Genomic DNA, 18,510 nt, shown 5'->3' with positions numbered 1-18,510 from the left:
ATGAATGGACTCTCATCATTAAAGTCAGTAGTTCCTTTTTTTTGACTTTCAGTAATGCCTAGTCACCTTTGGACTCTAACTAATAATTAGTGTCATCTTTGAGATAAAGTAATGATGTTTTGAAATGTGTTTAAGTTGAACTTTTTGACTTACAAGTAATTCTGAGTTGAAATGCGTTAAGTCTCTACTTACCCTGAATAGTACTGAAGGGACTCAGTATTCTTGGAGGGGGGCTGTGTAGTGAATGTGTTAGTTCAGTTATAAGACTTAACAGGAGCTATTGACTACTGTAAGTGTAATGTTATGTTTGGCCTCTAGAGGGCAGTTGGATCATTGGTGATTAATATTGGCTGTCTGCTTCCATGAGCTCAGTTGTTTGATTAGCTGCGTACAAGACTCCACGGGCCCCGACGAGAGGACAGTTCCTCGTTGGAGTTTGGTGTCATTGCAGCCTGTTGTAATCATCCAAACAGTCATTAAACTGTTAAACGTCAACCTGCATTCCTGTCGTGTCATTCCCACGCATCGGAGACTGTAAGTAACGTATATGCATTCACTCGAGGATCTGAGGCTAATCAACTGGCGCACGTAAGCTAGCACAGATAGCTAATCTCATCCGAAGGCAACACACATATTACGTGAAGTAAAAGACACGACAATATTTTTTTCTTCTCTTTTTTCTCTTTACAGAGTGTGGGAACAGTGTATACCCCCACACCTATGGGATCCATATGCTGATACTTATTCATAATCTGACTACCTAGATTGAAATGCGACTTCAGACAATATTATATGCTTATGTGTTATGCTAGACCATAAGTCAAACTTATATATCTGCTTTATTTTCTTTATTTCATTACAACCGAATGTGAATGCTTTGAACCTCCCCATACCCATGTGACCCCCAAGAGTTTATTTACCTGTGTCACTCAGGTACCTGAGTTTTAACCACGCCCTGACGAAGGCCAGACGGCTGAAACCGGTCGGCGTTTTCTAAGTTTGTATACCCCATGTTAAAATAAAGGGTTTTTAACATAACGGACCTTGACTCGAAGGAGAGTGCTTTGGATTTAACAAGTATCTATGAAGCCTGTAAAGGATTAACCAGATGCACCCCTTCTATCTGGAGAGAAGACTCAGAGCGCTCGCTATCATTCTTCCTTTACTTATTCCTTTATTTGCCTTTGGAATTTATACTTTGATGCATTGTTGATGAATATTTGCTGTTGATTTTAGATACTGTCAAATGATATAAAATGTCATTAAAGGCCAACTTCCGATAAAACACAGTTTTACTCACTCCTTTTGAAGATCGGACGGTCACCCCAAGTTAAACTCACTTGCAAGGCTCTCATAGCGGTGCGTCACCTCGCCTGGCTGTGTTTCCCGGTGTTTCCCAATTTACATAAATAATGCAGAGAAACGAGCGAATCACGAAAGCCTTTCTGTGTTTCGTCACGTCGAAAGAAGGCGTTGCCCACAAAGGTTTATGTCGACCCATTTTTCTAAAAACATGTCGAGTAATTTTTTTCTGCTTGTTTTCAATACAAGCAACGTCTGGTGGCCCGAAATCTAGCTTAGCTTAGCTATCAGCTGGTTGCTACTCTCAGGTACACACACAGCACAAAGCCTCATCCACACAGCAAGCCCACTCTGGTTGCTCTGTGCCTGCAGCTCGCCTAGGGGTCACTGTCGAAAGAGCACAGCCCTGAATGGAGCATGCACGCCTCCGTTGGCGCCCCTATAGTGCAGTACAACCCGGAGAAGTGGCGACTCTGTTTCCCATTACATTCTATCCAACGACAGGAGGACTGAGCCAATCAGAGACGCATTTCCACGAGAGCAGTAATAGTGAGCCAATCAGAGAGGCATTTCCACGAGAAACACGGAACACCCTCTCGTTTCTCCACAAGCCACATTGCTGGCTTGCAAAAACGGCTTGAAACAAAGCAACCAGAACGTTTTTTAAAACAGGACCAGCACGTAACACATTCAATAACAATGGGGAACACAGCAATATTAATCAAATGACGTTGAGAGGCCATCTTTAATGGTGCTTTGAAACCATAAAATATAACGGTAACAGTGAAGGAAAGATCAGTGAGAGAGTATATAGAGGAGTATAGATGAATAAAGTATGCTGTGGAGAGCTCAATATACAGCATAAATGTGCTGTCCAGCTTGAGATACCACTGGCCACTACACACTACAGGTTCAATGGTGTGACAGTCATAGCATACCTACAAAAGTGTGATGATCATGCCAAGGTCACCCTTCAGTATGAGTCTTATGAGCTCTGCAGGTTACATTCAATGACCGCATGGCTGTCATTAAGAGTTACGATAGGCTGATAATCGATGATTCAAAAACGTATAAGTGTAAAGTGTAGGTCCATATTGACTATAACATTATATTATGATCAAGACAAAATAATCATGTTGATATATTTGTTTCTGGCTCAGTTTTGCATTTCTGTCCTTTAGCGTGACATGAATGTCCTACGGTGTGACATGTTTTAAACGCTCAAATATTTGTTTGAGCTAAACAATATGTTTGATAAACACTGAATATTGCATTAGGGAAGAACAAATTATCGTCCCTGAAAAGTTAGTATAAATTCGGACAATTTTGAACATTTAAAAGAAAGATATCCCCGTTTTTCCTCGAAGGTTTCTAATAATCTCACATCTAATGGGAAAAAAAATACTTAAAATGGTAATTTCTCATTAAATTAAGACTTTAAAAAATTGCAATAAAAGAGTGTAACAATGTTCATAAAACTCCATCAAGCCATTTCTACATTACTTAATATATTTATTTCTTAACGTCACACCAAAGGACATATTTTCAGCAAATTGCTTTATCAACGTAAATAAATAATCAATGAATAAACCAACATTGTGACCACTTGGATTTTTTGAAAGATTAATTGCTGCACTACGTAGACATATACTTTTTTCCTCATAAACAATGTTTTGTGAAAAAAATGTTTTTTGCTGCCTATCCGTCATCTACCCTTATTCAGTTTACCTACATGAGCGCTCGAATAAACCGGTAACTACAAAAACCTTATCATAAATGGTTTATTGATGCGCATATAAACATGCTCACTGTCTTGCTGGAATGCTCTAGACCAGGGTTTCCCAACCTTTTTTGTCTCATGTACCCCCCGAGCCCTTTTGTTGTGCCACGAGTACCCCCTAACTTGTGTTTACATTACTTTTTCTATCCCAGTGTGACTATGCTCCATGCATTTGCTAAAATTAAAATTTTCCAAGTACCTCCTTCAGTGTGCTCGCGTACCCCTGGTGGTACATGTACCGATGGTTGGGAAACACTGTTCTAGACGGGCAGCTGCTTGGCTCAATGGTAAAGGTGCTGGATTAGCAATATGGGGGTTGGGAGTTCAAATCCCACTTGGACCCATGTTGATTTTCAAAATTCTATCATATGCAGTGTTCCTTAGCCAATTTAAAATACCATGTATGTCATTTAGTATATCCCCAAAACGCGGAGCTACAACCAAAAATACTGAATCAAACAAAGATATCGCAAACCACGCCCACTCAATGCAAAAGCGTGTGCTCGAGTTGGGTCTCCTAAGAGGGCGTTGTCCCCTATAGTCCTGGACCAGCCCTGTAGACCCGTTCGCAATTTTGAGTTGAGGGCGTTTCTCACTGGATTTGAGTTAGTGGGTTCCTAGACATTAAAAATCACGGAGGTGCTCGTCCGCCATAGTGCCAGATTTTTCACAATATGGCCGCCAAATATTGCCGCAATTGCCTATGACAAATATCTGTTTTTTTTTTACTTTTAAACTGTTTATACACATGTCATACATACATTCTGACCAATTTTTGGAGAGGAATTCAATTCTGACAATTACATGAGGAGGATATGTGATTTTGACCTTAAAAGGTCATTGCCAAGGTCAAATTTGCTATTCTGAAGAGCGTTAATAGACTTCCATTGTAAAAATGAGAGACAAATGATCAATTATGGCATGAGGAGTTATTTGTTGATATTACTATGATTATTTGTGTCAGTATAGTCCTTAAAAGGTCAAGGTCAATGTCAATGTCAAGGTCTTTTCCCTATTCTGAAGAACTCAGCCATGTGCTTGCCCATTAAGTCATTATTAAGAATAAGGAACTGACACTTAATGTAAATCTAACATTTCTAACATTTAATATTTCTTAACACTTGATGGACCATCATAGCATAAATAATTAATGAATAAATGTGATGATAAAGACCTAGGCTTAAATTAAGCCAAAAACACAACACATTTACTAAGGTGGAACATTGTAACATTGTAGTGATTTATTTATTTTAACTCAAAAAATCATGTTATCATTATTATATCATATCTTATGATAATGGTTTCAGGCATTTTAATGGCAGGAGTATGCCAGGTGTGTGCTCCTGTCACCCATGTTGTTTAGGCTCATGCCTTATTTTGGGGTCCTTGGTTCTTGCAAGTATGTTGCACACTCTATGAACTAGAAATGCCCCTCTCTAAATGTGCCCTCTTATAGCACTACTGATGGGAGGGAGAGCATTGATTCCAGCACCATTGCTGTACATTTCTTCTCTGTGATCATCAAATATTACAGCTGTTGTGGTTGATCTGGCCCCAGCCCAGACACGCACCAAGTACTTCTCAGCCAATGTTGCATCTTACTCGGTCAATATTTTGGCCTCTCCAAAGTTAACCAAGTACTGGACTGGATCAGAAACCATGGCTGCATGTTTAGCCCCAACCTCATGCAACCCCCCTACTCATGCAATCATCTCCTTACAGGATATGTTCTTTGATCACAGTTTTTGCCAGTGACGCTCCAAGATGAGAGACTAATTGATTGAGGGGTTAGATTCTCCTCATCTAACCAGTGCTATATATACTGCTGGTAAATCTCCTGCATACCAAGTTCTTGGAAATATGGGCTCAACAGGGCTGACAATGACAGTAGTATTGCCTCTGGTTTGATAAAAAATAATGTCTGGAACTAACAATTGGAGATTTCACTTGTTCTCCAAAGAGGCCCAGAACTTATCAAGCAGGGATTAAAGCAAAAAAAAGTCATCTGACTGAACTTTTTTACCGGTTAGGTACCCGATCGAGTATCACTCCGTAACCCTACGAAAACCAATGTAGCCAGGCTTTGCCCTCATAACGAAACGAAAACTGGTTTTATGCAAGGAATGGTGCCAGAGCCAGCACTAGGCATAGGCAGACAGGGCAGTCGCCTAGAGCAGAATAGACCTATGTCTTGAGGGCGCCAGTAATACCAAAAAGTGCCACAAAATCAGAACTTCAACCAACATAAAACTTTACACTTCACATTAACAATGCATATCCATTATACACTCAGTAGGCCTATATACACTCTCAGTATGAATGTACCTGTAGGTACTAGATCAGATGTGCTCAATCAGATGTAGGCCTACAATGCTATGTTTACAGATGGCAATTTCTAAATTCAAGAAAAAGGAAAGAGGGAAAGGGGGCAGGCCTAGGCCACCAGATTGACTGGAACTGGCCGAGAATGGAGGGATAATGGATATATCAGACTGCAAACATTGAACTGCAATTTGGGGCATGTTTTGGTTATTTCCTCTTATTTCTACCCATTGTTTATGAATTGTTCACAACATTATGCAGAATGGATTCACAATGAGTGTTGCTTCAAAATGGTCTAGCTGATATCACAGAATTATTGACTTGGAATTGCAATGCGTTGATACAGTGATCCCATTATGGTTTTTTTGTAGTAGTAGTAGTAGGCTATATTTTGTCTTTCCCATCAGAATGGGCAAACACTGTTCTGGTGAAAGCACTGGTGCGCATTGCTTGCAGTATTTCTGACATTTAAAAAATAATGCACTGGTCATAGCAATCAGAGGGAGAAAACTAGTTGTTGGTTATTTTGTATGTTTTTCACTATTCATCCTGTTACAGATAACTTGACGTTTACAAACAGGGTGCGGTAGTCTACCTCTTGTGTTCTACCGTTTTGAAAACCTATGGCTACCGGTACTTTTTTGCTTCTCGATGTGCGGTGACAGGCACACGCTTACCATTGATTTAAAAAACGTCCCCGATTCCTACACGCACCCGTGTTCTCTCCTACAAGCTGACACGACACAAGCAGACACGACACAGTCACAGACATACGTCTATCGAAAGTAACACACTTTCCCAAGCTTGTCGCGTAACTTTCCACTCGAATCGAGGCAAATCACCCACCAATCAGTATTGAGTGCGCAAATAACTGAACTCAAACGAATCGTAGTCCGAGAAGATGGGCACAGACGTTGAGCCACTCAAAAACAAGCACACACACAACTGTTGCTGCACACTTTAGTTCCAGTTAGCAAAAATAGCATCACAGTAGCCTACAACAAGCCTTGAAAGTGAAACAAACACCGAAACGGCGATTATTGACCATGAGTCCACCCATCAGAACACTGTTTCCCAGAACAAGACATAAAAATAAAATATTGGCTCTGCCAGGGATAGCCTCCGTGACCCCTGTAAAATGCAACCCATTTTTAACTTATTTCTTAAATATATATCGACAACAACAAAGTTAATATGCTATGTTTACAGGTGAGACTGTAAATTGTCAGAAAGACAACTAGAGCTAGTTCTACACGTAGCCAGTCAAACGCGCTAAACTTTGAGGATGAAACGCATGGTATTACGCATGGTCTATATCCTAGCTAGCTGCCAATGAGCCGTCCCATTGGGGCTATGAATAATGTTAGTTAAAGTCACAATGCTTAAAAAGAAAACCCTTCATGAAAAGGACATCATGCGCAGTCGAAGTAAACTTTTCTCTTTTTTTCTAACTATCCACCACGGCAGGTGCAATGGTAATGGAAACATACGTGTCCTACCTTCTTCCAGCTATGCATTCCATGCATATGCGTTATTATTAGCCCATATTGGAATATCAGTCCAACTCGTTTAATGATGGTCATTGCACTTTAAAGACATAGTATTACACTTATTTTCTTTTCTGCCATCAGCAACAAAGTTGGCTATTTGTTTTTTAATCTCTCGCGCTGCGCCGCAACTGATTTGTTTGACCGCTCGTGTACTTTTTTTTGTTTTTTTTGGAACACGGAAGACGATGGCTCAAAACTACTGAGTGAATCTGTTGTATGACACCACCGGTGGTGGCGTGTATAACTAAATCCGTACACCAAACACACCTTTCCTCCCCTTCTCGACCAGGAGTGCTCTCGATTTGAGTTCAGTTGGAAAGTAAAAATTGTAAATTAATTGACATGAATTATAAGGACGGAAATCCGTCCAAACGAAAATCCAGTTGACGGAAATCCGTCATAGCGACGGAAAACTTTAATCCCTGTATCAAGTTGGTGAGGAATGGGTGTTTGTCCGTTCATGCCAATGATGTCAACGGCTGTTGTTGAGTTGGTACGCCCCATGCGCTCACCTTTCTTCAATGGCATCTCAATGTAGGAGTCACAAGATGGATGAGCTCTGGATGTCACCAGAGGGATATTGCTGAGTTGATTATGGCATTGATGACAGTGCCTTAATTCTGCCAGAGGCATCTGACGGATCTTTGACATGAAGTCTACCCGAACATGAGGGTAATAAGTAGACTCAGAGCTTCATTGGGTGAGATTAAGGTGAGGCTCAATTTCACTGACAAGCTTTGACTTGTTAACAACCAACGGAAGGTCACCATCTAACAGGGGTGATGCTGAAAGGACATAATGAGATCTGCTGAATACTCATGCCCCGTTCATCAGCAATGTCCATCCTCCTATGTGCCTCAGCTATGTGTTTAGATGAGACCAACTTCTGCTCCTTTACGATGATTGCTGGTGTCTTCTATGGTTGATCTTTGTACTGCAGAAGATTCCTTTTTGAAACATTCCACTTATCTAATGTTCATGAGAACCAACCTATCCTGCCTGTATAAGCTGAAGACAAGCTTGCAAGCAAGTTTTGGAGACGGTTGCGCAGGCGAGGTGTGACAACCTGGTTGCTGAGCAGATTGTGCAGTGGAACGGGTGCATTAACGGTCACTGAGTATGGATTCTGCGGATCAACCACAACGTCTAGCAACAATGACACATTTCAGTTGAATGTAAGGCGTGGAGTGGTGCTCAGTGCATGTTGGAGGTGGCATTCTGTCCGCTTCAAAGTGGTGTTGTTGGTGAGAAAGTTGAGGACATCAGTGATCATTGTAATCTGATGGAAAGAGCTCAAACTTTGCTGCAACATTAACATTGCGTGTGGCTCCTACTACAAAGTGTCCTCCATGACCCTTAAATACTCTCTGAATGCTGCTCAACCTTTATGTCACCTCCCACAGCACAGAACTAGCAATGGCGATCCTGCACAACCCACTGACCTACAGAAAAGCAATGGTACAGCTCAGAATGTGTTAACACTAGAATCTTGATTTGTTCAAGATACCATGATCCATAACATAGGTAATTAATGCAGTTACGTACTGCAAAGATTGGCATAGGACGTTATGGTAGCCACATATTGATTCATTTTCCTTCTCGTTCAGAGACAACAGCATTTTTAATGATGGCCGCCAAATCCAGCCAAACCTCAAAGAATTGGCAGAGCTCTGACTTTTCTTGATTCAAGCTCTCCACTTGCTCAATCAAGGCCTCAAACTCAAATTCTGGGCAACTGAAGCCAGTGAAGTGTGCAATGCCTGTATGCATCAATGCATCATCCAGGCCAGAACCTCGAGGCAATTTTCCCTGATATCTGAGAATAACACACGTCCAATGGAAAGGGCCAATACAGTGGAAGAGATCCTTGAAGTGCTCTGTCTCATCACACCAAATTGCCATTGATGCCTGGTTCATCTGTCTGCGAACACCGGAAGTTGGATAGGCAGTGTCTGACAGTGGCACACTCAGTAGTGGGACTTGGTATTATAGGAAGGAAGCCAGCACGCATCATTGGCACCACAGCAGATGAGACAAGTGTGTGTACAGCAGCCCGCATCAAAAGGTCTCCTCCTGACACACCAGAGCGAATCAGGCTGATCAAGAATTCATGCTTTCCTGATAAACCTTTTGCAGTTGCAACATGCAGTAATGTTGCTTGCTTGTTTTCAGGATGCAGCAGCATGTCTGGTGGTAGGGCCGGTCGAACCACTGGCTTTGCATGATCATCTACCTCTTGGCATGGTAAATTCCTCTGCAGTATATCATCAGCTTGGCTTAATTCTGTGCCCGACACTGGAGACTTTTGAAGGTGTCTGTTCACTGAAGCATCTTGAAACAGTAATAAGGCTGCATAGTGTGAACCCTTGGTACTAGAAAGGGATGATTTGTCAGCATAATCAGAGTTGGATACCTGCCAATGTATAATCCTCCCTTGTAAAAGTGCTTAGTGAACATGAACCAATCCTGTGAAAAGTTGCTAGAAGGTTCTTGATATGAAGGATTTTGCTGTGGGAATAGGCAAAAGGCCTGGAACATGACCTTGACTTTAACCTTGACCTTGACCTTTCAAGGCCTATACTGACTCTATACTGACACAAAATAATCATAGCAATATCAGCAAATAACTGCTCATACCATAATTGAGAATTTGTTTCTCATTTTTACAATGAAAGTCTATTGACATTCTTCAGAATAGCAAATTTGACCTTGGCAATGACCTTTTAAGGTCACATTCTCCTCATGTAATTGTCAGAAATGGTTTCCTCTCCAAAAATTGGTCAGAATTGATGTATGGCATGTGTATAAACAGTTTAAAAGTAAAAAACACAGGTTTTTGTCATAGGCGATGGCGGCCATATTTGGCGGCCATATTGTGAAAAATCTGGCACTATGGTGGACGAGCACCTCCGTGATTTTTAATGTCCAGGAACCCACTAACTCAAATCCAGTGAGAAACGCCCTCAACTCAAAATTGCGAACGGGTCTACAGGGCTGGTCCTGGACTACTACTTCTTCTCTTTTTGAGGTGTTTGCGCAAGACGTGCGCTACCGCCATCTACAGCGCTAAGGGGACTTCATTGATTCTCAACCTCAGGACTCCGAAGGTCTCCTAACCGAAGGTCTCCTAAAGGGGCGTTCACCCGACATAAAGTGGATACCGGAAAGGAAACAAAATGACGCTTCTTGGTTACATCCACTTTCTTTGCTACAACACTTTCAAAGTTCAAAGGTCAAAGTACTTTATTTGCCATTTGTGCATAAACTAGTAGTCCAAGCACATGTGAACTCTTGTGCAGGCCCTCTGAGTCAATAAATAGAATTACATTAAAAAATAGGAAGATAAAATACATTAAAAAGTGATAAAAATCAAAGAGATCAAAAGAATAATGAAAAAGGTGGATCAAATGTTTTTTTTGCCATCAGCCTCACTGTTGCTGGGAAGAAACTGTTGAAAAACCTTGCTTTTCTGGTAGGAATGCTATCCACTCTACTGTGCCTCAGTTTGTATGTACAGTTCTTGTGTTTGAGCAGAGAGTTAGCTGGATGGAGTGGGTCTTTAATGATTCTCTCTCCTCTCCTATGGCTGCGCTGTACATATATGGAGTCCATGGAGGGAAGTGCTGTGCCTATAATCCTCTCCGCAGTCTTGATTATTCATTGCAAATACTTCCTTTTAGCCTGAGTGATGTTGCCATACCAGACAGTGATCCCTGTTGTGAGGATGCTCTCTACAAGTCCTCTGTAGGCCTGGGTAAGAGGGCGGTAATTCAGTCCAGCCTTCCTAAGCATCCTAATAAAGTACAGCCTTTGCTGGGCTTTTTTCACGATGGATGTGGTGTTCAGACTCCAGCTCAGGTTTGATGTTACTTGCATGCCTAGGAATTTATGACTTTCAGCCCTCACCACCTCTTTTCCGTGAGAATGCAATCTAGTTGTGACTAAATATTTAACTAATACTCAACGATGTTAGTATCCTTTTTAGTATGCTTGCCATGCGGCAAGCATACTATTGTTATTCCCCCGTTTCTTTTTCTTTTAAATTTTATTCTTTTTCTACAATCCATCAAATTTGCCATACCGTTCAAGACAGAAAGTCCGTTCAAATACCAGAACGTTCTGCTCGGTGTGTCGATGCGTGCTTGTATTTTGTTTTGGGATACCTCGAACAATGTAGCGCCACCAGCAGGTCAAAGTTGCAAGTACATGTCATGCTGTAACTTTTGAACCGTAGGTCCAATTTTCAAAAAATTCAAAAAATCCCTGGAATCCTTGGACCAAGCCGAATACAACGCACCCTATGACGTCATTTTCCTCCTGGAAAGTTTTTCCGCCATTTTGAATTTTGTAAAAATCAATTAAAAGGGTGCCCCGCCCACCATTTTTGACCGATCGTCACGAACATTTTATGCGGGCATCTTCGGACTGAGATACATCTACCCTAGAACAATTAATTAAACCGTCTGCAAATAGGAGCCAATCAAATTTGGCGGTGGAGACGCCAAACAGAAAGTGAGCTCATATCTCGGCAACGGCTACGTTTGTCAGAACCCAATTTTATACACACAATCAACACTATCTCCAGAGGACAAGTAACGATTTTCGTGCAAATGCACCACTAGGGGGCGCTACAATAAGCAAAAATGTGTTTTTGACCATATTGGCTGGTATTGACCTCAATTCATCAAACGCTTGGTATCGCTGAAATTCTTGGGTCAAGCCGAATCCAACGCACCCTATGATGTCACATTTATTATTATGAATTCCCCGCCATTTTGACATATTCAAAAATCAATAAAAATGATACTCTGCCCACATTTGTTCTCTGATCGTCCTACAATTTTTCAAAGTTTACTATTGGACTATTCTGCACCTATACTGAAATTTACAGAGCAATAGCTGAAAGCATTGGCGCACAGCAGCCAATCAAAATTGACAACAAAGACAAACACACCGTCCAAACAGGAAGTTAGCTCATATCTCAGCAACACCTTGACGGGTCTTAACGAAATTTCTCACACATGATCTCCAGTACACCCAGAGGGTACATACCGAACTCAGTGCAATACGGCCACTGGGGGAGCGGTACAGATAGTGAAAATGTGTTTTTGCCAATATGGTACATACCAAACAGGAAGTTAGCTCATATCTACAGATGGTCCCCCTACAATGCACACCCTTTGCCGAGGTAATGTCACGTCATCTACCTCGGTACGTACCGGGCCTAGCTGCAGTGTACCCAAACAACCGCCAGGTGGCACTTGGGAGCGCTCGCTATACTTGGGAGTATTGATCCAACTTGAGCACCGGTCGTAGTGCAACAAATCGTTATCGTATAGACTTCATAGATCATTAGAAATGACAAAAAAATAGGCTACATTTTATAGACTTTAGCTATAGGCTAACCCGACTTCTCTACCTGTTTGAATTGGTGCAGCCTTACAGGGAGGACATCTATAAGTTTGATGCAACAGTGGGTAGATTTGCCATTAAGGAATTGTGTTTGAGCCTGGGTGAGCGCAAAATCATTGCACATTCCTTCAACTGTGGATGCATGTCTCCCGCCAGCTTCATAAGAACAATGTCTCACTGTAGGCTACGGTGATATGCGCTGGGAAATATATGCGATGTCATCTCATAATCATGGAGTTCCGTGCATGCGATTTCACCTGGGTCAGTCAGGCATGCATGCACCCTGCGCACCGGGAAGTGTGTTTTTTCAAACAAGAAAACTGGTTCATCATATGCCTGGCTTAAACTGACTTTAATGTTTGCCAACGTGCTATAGTTTTCCTCTCGTAATAGCACCTGGCGTGACCACAGTTAGATGACCTCGCGCGCGTAAACCCATTAAAATATAGCCTAGCCTTCTGTGGCTATTCAGAGCAATATGAACCAATCAGGTCGGCGTTGCTATTAAGCAAAATACTTCCCTGATGTCTACTTAACTAAAATAAGCTGCATTTGTCTAATATTTGGAGACATCGCCTTGCTCTTTCTGCGGGGAAGCGCCTCTCTCTCTCTCTCACTCTCTCTCTCTCCCTCTCTCGCCCACACACACACGCGACGTAACGCTTTGCTCTCTTCGCAAGACCTTAATGCCAATTGACTCGTCTTTTTGGATACCAGCCAAACTCGCAAGCTAGACAGCCAATAGTTTCGATTGTGCTGTTTGGAGTGGACGCATTTAAACTGTTACAGTTTAGGCAGTATTTAAGCATAGGCTACACACATTTCAACTTTCACGTTGTGCGATGGGTGGGGGACAAGTTTGGAATCGCTATAAGTTAGAGATTTATTTAAGAACATAGGCGTGCAAGATGTAAATGACACGCACTGCTAGAGCAATATGAACCAATCAGGTTGGCTTTGCTTTTAAGCAAAATACTTCCCTGATGTCTACTTAACTAAAATAAGCTGCATTTGTCTAATATTTGGAGACATTGCCTGCTCTTTCTGCGGGGAAGCGCCTCTCTCTCTCTCCGTCTCTCGCCCACACACACACGCGACGTAGCCTGTAACGTAACTCTTTCCACTCTTCGCAAGACCTAATGCCAATTAACTCGTCTTGTTGGATACCAGCCAAACTCACAAGCTAGATAGCCAATAGGTTCGATTGTGCTGCTTGGAGATGAGGCATTTAAACTGTTACAATTTAGGCAGCAAAGAGGAGACGGCGGACTTCCCGGTGTAACACCCCAGCCGTTTTTTAATGGGAGCACTTGAGATGACTATGATCCAACTTGTCTTGAGCACCGTCGTAGCGCAACAAATCGGTATCGTAAACATAGCCTAGATAATTGGAAACTACAAAAAATAGGCTACATTTTATAGACTTTGGCTATAGGCTAAGCCGACTTCTCTACCTGTTTGAATTAGTGCAGCCTTACAAGGAGGACGTAATTTGGCATAGGTCAACTGCAAGAGACTACTAATTTGTGACTTGACGTGATGTGTGAATAATTAGGCTACGCTATGCAACAGGCATGTTTAGCCGCACTCAGTCATTTGCTCATGGTATTGTGGTGGTGAATGTCCAGACCCTGTGTGTCCGCGTGCGTGCATGCAGGGGTGAGGAAAAAATACATCAAGCGTGCCATAACCACCCATCCCGGTAGTTGAATTCCTGGCATGGCCTGGTCCCAATCGTGCCAACAAGATGTTTGCCCTCAGGCTAGTGTGTTCATAAAGTGCAGTGTTCGATTTGCTGTAATAGGCTACGATCAGTAAGCCTCAACTTGTCTGTCTTTTCTTTTCCTTCTTTCGATATTTTGTAAAATAGGCCTACGTTAAAGCCTAAATACGATAATAAATAAGGCTAATAAAGTAAGCTAAATAAGTCAGGCCTAAATAAAGTTGTTTTAGCCTATGAACTCAGGCAATGCAGAAATGCGGAGGGATTTTTGATATCTTAGCCTATATATAATGATATTAGGCTATGGCTTTATGAACTTCATGAATACTAGGCTACAAGATAGTCGGGTAAACAAGGATTGACTTGTGGTAGACCACCAACATCTGACGCTGAAGTGGGGGAGGGTTGTTTTTTCACTTCAAATGTTCCCCGACACACACACACACACACATATACGCCGCTAATCGCTCTCTCTCTCCGTCTCTCCCTCTCTTTCTCATTGTTGCTATATGTGCATCTGGATAGGCAGTGTGGTCACCCAGCACATTTTCATACAAATGCTGTGATTTTTTTAAATGAAATCTTTATTCAGTTATTTGTGAACAGTCTCTGCTTTTCTCTTTCGATGTTGCGTCACCGTGGACAAGTGTCTGCTCGAAAACTTAATGCAAAGCGGCTAAAATTTTCAGAACGTGTTGAACTTTTCAGAACATGAATGTTTGTCTGTGGGGGAGGGGGTGGGTTACAGCAGTGCAGTGCAGTGCACGGGACTCACTGCACAGCCTTTTGTGACATGTCGTGGCGTGACAGGTTATCCAGCCTCCGAAGAAGGAGTCAAAGTTCCCCAGTCATATTGTTGGTTCAAATCTCCACCGAAACAACTGAATTTGCAGTCCTAATCACAGATGATTAGCCACACCTGGTGTAACAGATGTCTTGTCACGTGTGCAGTCCATCACATCCCCAGTTAACCGGAATCCCGTCGATCGCACACAACAGTGCATTGAAAGGATGAAATGTTCACAAGCACCAATAAAAAAACCCGTCTTCAACCTATTAGTCCGTATCCTGAGGATATCCGTTCCTGACTTGAATAGGCTAGTGCAGAAATAATTAACAGTCATCACTTATAAGTTCGGGCGGAATTGAGACGGTGAATGCAGGACAGAATAATAAAAACAAAACACAGTCGACTGCCGGTCTTGTTTAGGGATCACGCTTGTGTTATTATCAAATGCCCAATGTTACGTGCAACACGCAATTGGCTGACTCTTTCCACTTGTAGCCAACTAAAACTGAGGGAGGGATCAACGTACAATGAGCTACCATAGAGGTAGAAAATAACACTAGAGAGGACACAGCAATTTGCGACAGCACTGGGAAATGGCAGCTGGAGCTTCCTAACTTCCGTAGGTAGTGTAGGTACCTTCGGGCAATGCAAGTCAATGGAGAACACGCCCACCCCTGTCAAAAAATTGACTAAAACTGTGTGAATATGAAGTAACACATTAATCAAACACCAGATTTGAAATGGCAGGCTAAATATCTACTAAAATCATATGAGTCGATTAAATACATTTAAAAATCAAATAATATCTTTTATGAACATAGTTAGCAACACACTTCAACTATTGTCCGTGTATAGTGTGTTGGTGGACATTTTCACATGATTAAGCCATTTTTGACAGAGGTGAGCCTCGTTCTCCGTTAATTTCCAGTTCTCTGATCTACCTACAGATAATGGCCGCTACAGATTGCTGTAAAAAGGGGGGCGGGTCCTCTCTAGTGTTATTTTCTACCTCTATGTGAGCTACACTGAAGCAGATTACTCTGCTTCGCAAAAAAAGCAGTGCACCAATAATACCCCGTCTTCAACCTACTATTTACTAGATATATAGGCTAGTAATAGTATTAAGTTGTGCTACCTTGTTTTTTTGTGGTAGCGACAGTGTAGATCAGGTAATAGCCTGCAATAGGAGGAAGCGCCATGCGCCAGTTTTAAAGACAGAATGTCGTCGCCAAATGTAAAATCACCTCTCTCATGCTGACGTGACGGGGCACTACTTCATTAGGCTACAATGTTGTTCATGTCTGTTTGACTCACACACATATAGGTTCTATACGAATTTGTGTTTTTGTGCTCATCGCACAAATGAGACAGGCTTGCTTGATACACAAAGCAAGCGACATCGGTCCACTCAAAATGGTCCGAACTCCGCCGCTTGATTTCATGTCTCCTCAGTCTCTCCATTACGGTTTATTAGCCTACTCTGTTTTGCTATTTTCGTTATTCTTAGCCCTGGCGTTAGAGATGAAGCAACTGTGATCAGTGAGGTTGTGGAAACGGTTGAATAATGGTGGTCCTAAATTGGAAGCGGCCGATGCCAGTTTTGAAGACAGAATGTCGTCGCCAAATTTAAAATTCGATCTCTCTCATGCTGGCGTTACGGGACACACTTAATTACAATGGTGTTCCTGTCTGATTGACTCGGTTTTAATTGTCTTCACTGGTTCAAATTGTAGGCATGCAAACTCTGTATCCTGAGGATACCCGTTCCTGACTTGAATAGTGGCGAAATAAGTTAGGGGCGGATTGGGAGATGGTGAATGCAAGACAGAAAAAAAGTCGAGTTTAAATTCACATGGTGGTCTTGTTTAGGGCTCACACTTGTGTTATTATCAAATGCCCTATCAAATACCCAATGCTAAATAAAACATGCAATTTGCTGACTGTATTTCTACTACTACTAAAACTTGGGGAGGGACAAGCACGGAAGCACAAACAGACGCACAAACACAGGCAGACGCTGCTCTGCAAAAGCAGTGCTATACTGCCCCCCGCATTCCGAATGGCCACAGGGTGTAATGACCACGGTACGCTGCCACGGTACGGTAATGTTGTGAGCAGATTGAAGTGACAACATCTGTAGATGGTTAACTGTATGTTGTGTATGCATGAAGGGCAGCATATGCATGAAGGGCAATTCATGGATGAAAGGCAAGGCATGCATGAAGGGCAACGAATGCAAGATGGGCAAGCATACTCCAGCATTTTCTGTGAGAAAATGCAATCTAGTTGTAAATGTCACTATATTATATTATGTAGTGTTATGTTACCTTATATGTTCTCTTATGTTATATTATACTGTAAATTACTGTACACTCACGGTGCATCAACTTGAGAGCTTCGACCATGTCATCCAAGGACACGCTGATGGAGTTCAGAGCCTCGGTTGCCATGGCAACGTCACCTTGATTGACCCCGTTGATGACCTGAGGGACAGCCTGCAATGCCATGACAACCATGTTCAGGTTGGAGGTTGGGTTAGTGGTGTTGTGTTATGTTGTGGCAGTCTAATCATTCACAAGCATATCAACAACAAACACAAACAACAACATCAATACATTACGTGACACTTAGCTGCCGCTTTTAACCTTACAGTTATTATTGACAAGTATTGAGTACAGTCTTTGGAGCAGTGTGGGGTTAGGTGGAGTAAGGTGGGGTTGGGTGCCTTTCTCAAGGGCACCCCAGCCATGGATGAAGGAGTAGGGGAAGTATAGCGGTTACACCACTTACTCCATTGTAGCTAATGAGATAAATAGACTGTGTTGTTACTGAAAAACACTGCAGAGTTAACTGATAGAGGATACAGTGCTCAGGTCTAATTGTCACTCAAATAAGTTACTTGTGTTGGAAGGGAACTGTTCTTTGACCTCTGGAGGGAAGGCACCAAGTCAAGTCAGGTCTACTTTATTGTCAAAAACCTATGTAACAGTGTTGGCACAGAAGTTTGAAATTGCGTTTGACCAGTCTAAAATGTGCAGTTTAACTAAAAACATTAAATTACATTGACAATAATAACTGTCTGTCTCTCTCTCTCACGCACGCACGCACGCACACACGCACACACACAGCATACAGTACACACAGACAATACACACACATGACATGTGAGTGTTCTTACCTTTATGGCTGGGACCGCAGCTAGCTCCACCATCAAGTTGACCATGAAGAAGCCATGTACCGTGGAGCCACCAGGGAGGTAGAACAGCAGATCCACATTCCTACAGGGGTGGCACTGTTAGTATGAATTCAAGATTCAAGATTCAAGGAGTTTGTCATTGTCAATGAAGGTAACAAAATAGTGGGTGGAGCAACAACAAGGCGTAGTTTGAAGTAGGCCTATAGGAGTAACCAAAAAGAAGTAGTCAAATAAAGTCTAAATTCATGAAGTACATCATGAAGTATAATAAATTAAAGTAAATAATAGTAATAATAAGAGTAATAATAAATTAATCAAGTAAATCAAACAGTAAAATTGAGATGTATGAATTGAAAATTAGATGTATGAATTATCAAGTCAATAGGATGTTACAGTAAGTGCCATCCCTTAAAAGGAAAAAATCACAGAACACCA

General features: G+C 41.9%; 1 protein-coding gene across 1 annotated transcript in view; it reads right to left on the bottom strand.

The window, feature by feature from the left end:
- The window catches only part of LOC134443888 (indoleamine 2,3-dioxygenase 2-like), a gene marked incomplete at its 5' end in the record, with an annotated part of 33,083 nt that extends 14,912 nt beyond the window's left edge, over positions 1-18,171 (bottom strand). The window contains 2 exons of the mRNA XM_063193422.1: positions 17,257-17,374; positions 18,058-18,171. Of these exons, the coding sequence (XP_063049492.1) occupies positions 17,257-17,374; positions 18,058-18,171 (232 nt within the window). The remainder of the gene's footprint in view (positions 1-17,256; positions 17,375-18,057) is intronic.
- Between the last annotated feature and the right edge of the window lie 339 nt (positions 18,172-18,510).

Source organism: Engraulis encrasicolus, unplaced genomic scaffold, assembly GCF_034702125.1.
Source record: "Engraulis encrasicolus isolate BLACKSEA-1 unplaced genomic scaffold, IST_EnEncr_1.0 scaffold_385_np1212, whole genome shotgun sequence".
In the NCBI taxonomy this organism is placed as follows: domain Eukaryota; kingdom Metazoa; phylum Chordata; class Actinopteri; order Clupeiformes; family Engraulidae; genus Engraulis; species Engraulis encrasicolus.
This window is presented reverse-complemented; position numbering and strand designations above follow the sequence as displayed.